The sequence below is a fragment of the Buceros rhinoceros genome, unplaced genomic scaffold (genome assembly GCF_000710305.1).
Source record: "Buceros rhinoceros silvestris isolate BGI_N320 unplaced genomic scaffold, ASM71030v1 scaffold23965, whole genome shotgun sequence".
Classification (NCBI taxonomy): domain Eukaryota; kingdom Metazoa; phylum Chordata; class Aves; order Bucerotiformes; family Bucerotidae; genus Buceros; species Buceros rhinoceros.
In genome coordinates this window covers 1,646-10,082 of record NW_010411465.1, presented here as the reverse complement: position 1 = coordinate 10,082, position 8,437 = coordinate 1,646, and the positions used below count along the sequence as shown (strand labels likewise).

The 8,437-nt window shown below is 47.4% G+C and overlaps 1 protein-coding gene across 1 annotated transcript; it reads right to left on the bottom strand.

The window, feature by feature from the left end:
* Window positions 1-1,369: 1,369 nt before the first annotated feature.
* Window positions 1,370-8,383, bottom strand: STC2 (stanniocalcin 2). The gene is made up of 3 exons (XM_010136035.1): window positions 8,228-8,383; window positions 5,521-5,732; window positions 1,370-1,920 (listed from the first exon to the last, which is right to left on the bottom strand). Exons 1-3 carry the CDS (start codon window positions 8,381-8,383, stop codon window positions 1,527-1,529), a joined length of 762 nt encoding a protein of 253 aa, XP_010134337.1. The 3' UTR covers window positions 1,370-1,526.
* Between the last annotated feature and the right edge of the window lie 54 nt (window positions 8,384-8,437).

Genomic DNA, 8,437 nt, shown 5'->3' with positions numbered 1-8,437 from the left:
CAAATTCCAACACCCTCTACTGCTTATACAGCTCCTTCCCACCATGCGACAAGACGTACGTTAGTTCACTGGGTACGTTCTGTCTCTACTGAACTGCCTTCCTGCCCCCACAGCTTTCCTCCCAAACTTTCTAAATGAGAAGGCTCAAATCCCTGGTGTGATTCCCACTTTCTAAGAAAACTCGCTTTTTCTCTAGAGGAAGCTGAAGAGCTCACCCTTCTGTCCCTGTGGATGCTGTAACCTCCATTTCCAGTACAATATCTGGGGATATAGGATTGCGGATCTGCAACCTGAGAATTACAATTGCATAGAGGGTAGGAGGGATGTGTCCAAACACCTCATTCACACTCAAATCTGCTTAGAGACAATAAGCTCTCGACACTCTTCATCTTTAGCAACTCATTCTGCTGAGGTTGGTGGTCATTATCTGCATGACACTTAAAGAAACCTAAGCCAACCCCCTCTCCTTATCTTTGGCATTTGGATAAACCACAGCTGATAGGCAGGTTAGAGTGGGGCTCCACATCCCAGCAAACTGCACCATGCTACGGCTAAGGAGAGACAGATTTCTGATGGGCCTCCAACGCAGCCCTACAGAAGAACAAAGTATGTGGGGTCCTTCGCTGTCTGAGCCTATGCCCATCCCTCAACCTTGGGTTAAAGGGGTGGAGGACCTGTATCACCGAGCGAGCAGGTGTAAGCAGAGAATACGCACGGGGTTTTTAGAAGTCCACGAGCATACTCTTAGGGGTCCTCCATACTGTGCAAGTCTTAACAGTCACATTGCCCTGTCTGGAAGCTGACTGCTCGCCTTTGATATGCTGAAATGACTGGATAAGCGAGTGTCAAGTTATGCAGTGGTTAAAAAAACAAACAGGGGGCACTTAAACTAGGCAGCATCACCCAAATGGGAACAATGGCTCAGAAGTTAGTTAAGAGAAAGCGGTAGAGCTCCAGACCGCACGGTTCCTGTGCAAGAGATGGAGTAGCTATTTATTAGAGAGTGTCACATAGAGAGCCTTGAGCTCTTGCGTTCTCAGCCACAGGCAGAAACCAAATCCCCCTGGAATTCAGCCATCTGCTGTAAGGCTGCGTCCTAAACCTCCGGAGGTGCTAAGCCACAAGCGGCCACATGCAATCTGGCAGAGCCCTCTTGGAACCTTCTCCCCAGCCAAGGGGAGCAAGAAAAAAGAAACAAACTCCCAAAACAACCAACAACCCTCAAACAAGATCCTAAATTTCTGCTGACATCCGTTTCATAAGAAAGGGGAATAGAATTTAATGAGAGACATTTTGCCACGTTTGGTGGCTGCTCGACTGTCGAGTTTGCTGGATCGATAACCCACTGCTCTCCCTTTGCTACTATATACACTGTTGCTGAGGTCCATATATATCTTGCAATGCCCTGTGCTCGACCTCTGAATGGGAAATGCTTTGGAATGTCCATAGACGGGAAGATGGGATTCAACGGAGGAGGTTTCCAGTGGAGGGGGAGGATGGGGGGAATGGGGAGTTGGTGCCTTTTTTCACCTTCGGATGTCAGAGATGTCGGACAGTTCGTCTGCCCGGTCCATGATCCCCTGTGCCCCTTTGGGACCATGGCCCCCAACTTTCACCCGGGCGTGGGTGTTCAAGTGGCCCTTAGTACCTCTCTCTCCCTTAGATGCTCGTGAGCTCTCCCTGTGGTCAGAGTTGGAGTGGGCTAGCATATCCCCACGACCAGCAGCGGCTTTGCTGGCTTCACCCAGCTTCTTCTCAGGACCCAGGATGGCATCACCATGCACAGCCGAGGTACAGAAGCTCAGGATGGAGCAGAGACTTCCCCAGTTCTGTTCACACTGGGCCTGGACGCTTCTTGTTATTGCCTTTTTCACCTCCTCGCCACAGGTGAGCAGGATATTCACTAGATCAACATACGGCCTAGAGGAAAAGGAAACAGCGAGAGGAGAGTCAAAAAACATTTAAGGGTTATCTAGCAGCAAACAAGTGCAATAGCCTCTCTGCCTTACCCTCCCTCATGCACAGCACAGCTCGGGAGCGTTAGCCCCCTGCTACCCACTGACTCGGCAGCCTTGTAGAGGAATTCTGCACCATATGTTTATTATGCAATATATTATAATTGGCCATATCGCTGTGAGAAATGCACACGATGGCATCCTGTCAAACAAAGCTTCACTCAAGTGCTGGATCTGCCTTGATCGCTCCCCCCCCAGAGATGCTCTGGGAGAACTGTAATGTCCACCAGAGGACGAGATGAGGTCTACAGGCTTGGCAAATGGGGCTGTCACATGCAAGAACTGCTGTCTCACACCTCCTGCGCCTCTCTCTTTCCAGGCCTCTTCACCTTTATTACTCAGGATACACAACAAAAGGAATCTGCTCGTGTCCAAAGCCATCAACCTCATCAAACAGCTTGCTATCTCCAGGTGAATGGCTGGTACAGATCACTAGTCTGGAAGAGGGAGGCATTTCCTCACTTCTGCAGAGGGCAACAAATATTCAAGAGGTTCTCTGGCTTTCCTCATCATCTTTAGCTTTCCCTGAAGCACCAGCTGTTGGTCTCCACCACAAGCCAGATCCTATCTGAACTCAGGATCTGACTGCCCAGGCTCACACACACGGAAATCCACTTTGGTGGCACTGTTTATTCCCACACTGAGTTTTTTTTCTTCATTTCGTTACAGAGTACAGCTTTCAGTATATACCTTTTCCCAGCCAAACAAGGACTCCAAACGAGCCACGGCCAAACACTGTTTCTGCTTCCCACCCTTCTCCCTGTGCCCCTACAGCACAAGGCAGCCCAAGCACGTGCACTTCAGCTTCCTCAGCCACGGGTCACTGAGTGCAGCGATTTTAAAATAGTTGTGGTCACAAGTTTTGTGGGTCAATATTGATGTTGTCTATTGACACAACCGCTCAGCTGCGAGCAGGCCCAGAAGGACGTGCTTAAAAGTCTTCCACAGTAGGAACCATCAACCAAGCAAGTGCAGAACTGCCTGGGGTCAGCAGTTGTGGTTGTATGGGGTGGTGGGAGCGCACCTTCTGGACACAGCATCCACCAGCTCTGGTGGCTGTGGACGAGAATAAATCTCTTCCCATGAACTAAGCCAGAAGTGAGGAGGAAACCCAACAGATTATGATCAGTGTCTGACACTACCCTGATTTTACTTTGCCCAACTGCTTAAACTCATTTTGAATGACTAATCTTGGAGAGCCACCTATTCCTCCATCTCAATATATTTCCCATGTTTGGATTGTTTCTGCCCGTTTTAAAAAAAAAAAAGTTACTTGGAATGCAGCAGCGACCGATTTGCCAGGGCCTGTCACCACTTCCACCATAGCAAATCGGCCTGACCCCCACCCCTCCGCAGCTGACTCAGGAGGAGACTTCACCACCCCGACTGCGTTCCTCAGCGCTCATCGGCAGAAAACACAATAAACAGTCAGAGAACAAGTCAGAGAGCTGCCACTTGCTTCCCCACAAAATGTAAAATAGATGATGAGAAAGAACCGAGCGCATTGCATACAAAGTGATGCAGCAGAAGGAAGAAAAAAAAAAAAAGAAAAAAATCAAGTTGTTGAAGTGGGCATAACCGTAACAAAAATCTTTGTAAGAAAAAGGTTGCTGGTATGTCTAAAAAGTGGCTCAGCTGCCAAATATTTCAGGTATTCAGAGTCCGCCAGAGCCCTGCGGATTAATACTGGCCCATTTCTCCTTCACTGTTTTACTTTCTGCATTTCAGCTCCCTGGCCATAGTACCTGACCTGAGCACAAGGCTGCGAGTCAGCAGACGTGATTTTATTTCCAGCTCTGCCACACTTGCCTATTGATCTTGAACAAGTTACTTAGTTCAAGAGCTTCAGAGATGGCCTCTAAATTTAGGGGAGAGGAGGAGGCTGGCTGGCTTCTATTTGGGGAGTCCCACATAGGAAAGCTAAGCTCTGACTCCGTGAGATACTGAAGTGTAGGAAGCTCTAAATGAGATTGTGCAAATTATAGGTCTTCAGCTGAATGACCCGTCTCTTCTCAAACCCAGAACCCCTCAGTTAAGCTCCCCAGAAATAAGCAGCTGCCTTTGAGCGTTCCTGCTTCAGCCCGTTTGTAAAATAAGGATAACTCACTCCTCCTCAGACAGGCTTTTGGCTCTCATACTTCTCATCCCTGGATGATGGGGGGTAGTTAATTGGTGTCCAGTACCAAATTTACAGCCTACTAACACAGCTTGAGCAGTGCCCAGAGAGAGGTGCTGCTCTGCAGGACAGAGCCCCACTCCTCCTTTCCCCCAGGCTGCAGGATGCTGCCCTTCACCCTGGGCACGGCCAGCAGCCCTGGCAAGGCCAGGGTCTGCCACCAGTCATGTCTTTGATCCCAGCCTCGGGAATGCCCATGGAGAGGGCCGTGCGTTTGGGCCACCACATTCAGCTTGTACAAAACACAGCAAATGACTCTGCATTTGAGAGCAAACTGGCACTGAAGCGTCTCTCTGCAACTGCTGCTTAAGTATTAGGGGGGTGATTTTCAACAGAAAGTAAGAGAATCAGAGCACAGCTCGTTTGGATACCAATACAAATGCAAAGCTAAAAGTCCAAAAGAAATTATTCTGTAAAAAAATTTAGCTGTCATGATAACTGGGATTTGGAGTTTCTGTGCTAATAGCCGCTAGGTATAAAAAGACAGAGAGGCACGTCAGGAAGATGCTCTAAGGTTAAGCCTGTTGCCAGGCTGTGGCTCAGCCTTCTTGTTTGTGAGTGAGATGTTCACCTGCAAGAAAAACAGGCTCCAATTTTTGCATTCGTGCACAAAAGGCTGGTACAAACAGCTCGCGCCTGGTTTGTCGCTGTCATGTAGCAGCTTTGATCAGTTCCAAATAGGATTCGTGCCTGCCATTCCTCAGAGGGCAGCTGTGTTCCCAGTCAGAGGGATGAATTCCTCAAAATTTGACTGGTGCCTTCATTTTGTACACCTCCATGTTTTATTAAAAAGCATCTGAGATTAATAAAGAGCAAGATGAATGGGAGATTACCTGAGGGACTGCAGATCTTTCAGGGACAATTAACTACAATACATCTGAAAGTATGTATTTAAAGATGAAATCACCATCTTGCTGACAACTTTGCAGAGTCCTCCTTCCCCCTTCTCCTCTAGCTGTCATCTTTAACAGGATACTGGGGTCAGGATTGGTGCCTTTGAGCTCAGAAAGCACAGAGACATTGTGAGACGCCTCTGAAAACTGCAGACGCTTCTGACACTATTTGTCAAAGGACCAAGATGACAGCCAGATCCAACTTCGACCATTTTCACCTCCTTCCACAGTCACATCTAGCACTTTGTAAATAAACTAGTCTTCACGGGCCCCTGTGAAGAAAGCATTACCTTGATGCTGTACATGGGAAAAGAAGACGCGCTTGAGGCCAGAAGGAGGTGAAACAGCTCTTGGCCAGAAGCACAGCCCATTGGCACCATCATGCTCCTGGAAGGAGCTCCCACACCCCTGACTGCACTAGCACGGAGGCACTTACTCATGCTGCAGCAGGTCTTTGAAGTGAATCATCTCCACAATGACCTGGACATTCTCCTTGGCAGCGGAGCAGAGGTCATGCTTCAGGTAGCACTCCCGCTGTAACTGGAACACCATCTCTTTAATGGCAGGGCACTTACGGCTGATGCAGCTGAATTTATGCCTCAAGGCGTGAGCCTTACACTTCAGAGCGTCTTTAATGAAGGATTTTCCCTGAGAAGAAAAGAAATGGAGTAGGTCTGTATTTTTGTCCATTAAGCACAGCAGCTGATTTATGCCCAGCTAGCTGCTCCTCTGCAGGACAATGTCAAGGGTTATTACATCGCTAAGGGTATCACTTAATGGCTTCCCCCTCCTTCTCTTTGTTTCTCTGCCCTTAAAAACTGTGCCAAGTTACCCAGCTTTGCCATCCCAGTGGAGCTGAACATACAGGGCTTCTTCACCAGTATTTTGAGGTTTCCTCTGCACCAAAAGCTGAATGCCCAACAAGGGAAACGGCAGAAGTAAGCACCTTGAAATAATTGAATGCTCAAGTTACTGGCTTTGTTCGCTTCTGGGGTGGTAGCACAGCAGCTTTACACAAAGGAGAGGGCAACCTGCCATGGCTGAGATCCCCAGGACCACAAGCAGATACCCATTCAGTAACTGCGCATTATGCTTTTTTTAATTTCAAAACTGGCTTGCAAACTCATAGACATGTGTGCACCGTCTATATGCACCTGCCCCATTCCCCAGCTGTCAGTATTTTCTCTACTACCGCTTCCGCAGAGAGGGACTCAAATCAGCACTAACAGTAACCCTACAGTGTCTTGATGTCTATTTGCTGCAAGAAATTGTGAGCTTAAGAAAATCAAGAAACTAAGAAGGAAGTTGCAGGGAAGCTGCCTTAGCAGCGTCTCTTTAACCACTGTTTCTGATTCCTTCACTCAATTGCTTGGCGGGCATAAAAATCCTTCCTTTTCTCTTTGCCGTCTGATCCTATAGCTGCCATACATGGGGCATGTGTCGCAGTCTGACAGCTCCGCTCAGACCCCCTTTATTTGCTGAGCAATAGGTGTGTGGAAGCCTCCTGCACTGCCCCCATCTCTTCATTAGTTTCAGATTATTTTTACACAAATGCTTCATGAAGACCAAATTCTTGTTACCCTTTATCCAGAGAGTACACTGGCACAGCTCCACTGACATTAACTAAGATTCACCCAGACCTGCAAGCAGATGCTGTCTCCAGATTGCTTCAAGCCAGAAATGTTTCTTCCTGATCAAAGAACTGCTTCAGTCATCACCCCTTTCTACTCCCCACACCAAGGAACTTACTTGCCCTTCCCTTCAGTAACAAACATGCACAGTAGGTAAATAAGGATAAAGCCAGAAAATTCTTACACAAACCAAACCTGACATTAATTCTCAGGTTTCAGAGAGAATGAAGGAGAGCAGAAAGCAGAGAATGGAGGATGGCCAATGTTAGCCTTGCCATTTAATGCAGCCTAAAATAATCGTAGATAATACAGAGTTAAGCCATTGAATGCCATGTCACAGCTGAGGCTAAAGTCACCTCCACATTAAATGAAGCTCCAGGGGGTTAATACTTGTGCATGGCAAGAGACAGCCTGGATGTGAAGGGCTGCATTTGATCAGCAGTATCTGGGGAAGAGGCACCAACAGCTACACTCAACCTTTGCAGGTGTGTTTCCCTCCCCTCCCAACAGGGCTTACTTGGGTCAACTATGTTCACTGATTGAACATTGTGGAAAATAAGTGATAATTTTCTGGAAGCCACCTGAAAATTAAGTTGAAAGTTTTCAGATATCCACTGGAGAAACAATTCCCACTGTAACGGCTAGCCAGACCCTTAATTTGTCCTTGAGAATTTCAGCCTAAAACTCTAGCACTTCAGAAGTGTTTCCTAGTGGGTGGTCCCACCATCCCTCATGGAACAGGCTGAATCCTGAAGGCAGTTCTACTTTATACCGTGTTTTTAGCAGCGCCATATAGCTGGTGCTTTTAGTCAGTTAACAGCAGGGTGAAGCCAAACACTGCTGGCCCGTTGTACTGTCCTCTTCCCTCCAGACTGAACTAGGAGAGTAGGTTTACGTGACACAACAGGATGTCTCAGTGATGCATAAATGGTCTGGGGAGAAAATGAAGGAGACAAACTGAATACCGCGTGCCATCTAAGTAATGCTTTTAACAGCACTGCTTGAACCCAAGGCGTATTTGAACACAGCAGCTTTAGGAGGTTGCCTGTACCGGCTGCAGGCAAGTCTTGAGAACCAACTTTAGTAACTGCACACTGGGACATATTTTGGTATGTCTAAATGAGCTGGGCACCCAAGATGCATTACAGAACCAGCTTTAAACAAACATGGTGAAGAAGCTTAAGCCGTTTAGTGTTTCTGAAAACCACGTTCAGAGTTGTTAGTGTTCTGACTTAGTTATCCTGGATACAGGAGGAGGAAGTGATCACAGGGAGCTGTAGCTAGATACAGCCAGTCTCCTGGGACAGGTCGCACACCGCTGTTCTATTACGGTTCTGGGGTCTTGATGCTGGGCCCTTCAACAGAAAAATTCTTATTGAAGCTGGTCATGTGCAAAAGAAGATTTGTTCCACAATCGTAATTTTTTTCCCCCCAAGATGTGTTAAAGAACTAAAATACACGCCGTGCATACATTGGAAGCAAGCAGATATGCAGGACATTTCTCTGTGTTACCTGGGCATCAAATTTTCCAGCGTTGTGCAGGAATGTCATGCAGATCTCATGTAAGCCTCGGATCTCGCAAGAATTGTTTTCAAAGCATTCGAACACTCCACATCCCACATCGCCAGCATTAACCAGGCAGTGCTGGATTTCAGCTAAAATGAGCATTGATTACAGTTAATTTTAAGAACTGTTCGTAGAAGCTGGTGGTGGGTAGGGTGG

Coding starts and splice junctions, on each gene's coding strand:
- STC2 (XM_010136035.1), bottom strand. CDS start 8,383: ATGCTCATTTTAGCTGAAATCCAGCACTGCCTGGTTAATGCTGGCGAT. Junction 5,733..8,227: donor CTGGAAAATTTGATGCCCAG/GTAACACAGAGA, acceptor TTTTCTTCTCAG/GGAAAATCCTTCATTAAAGA. Junction 1,921..5,520: donor AAAGACCTGCTGCAGCATGA/GTAAGTGCCTCC, acceptor CTTTTCCTCTAG/GCCGTATGTTGATCTAGTGA.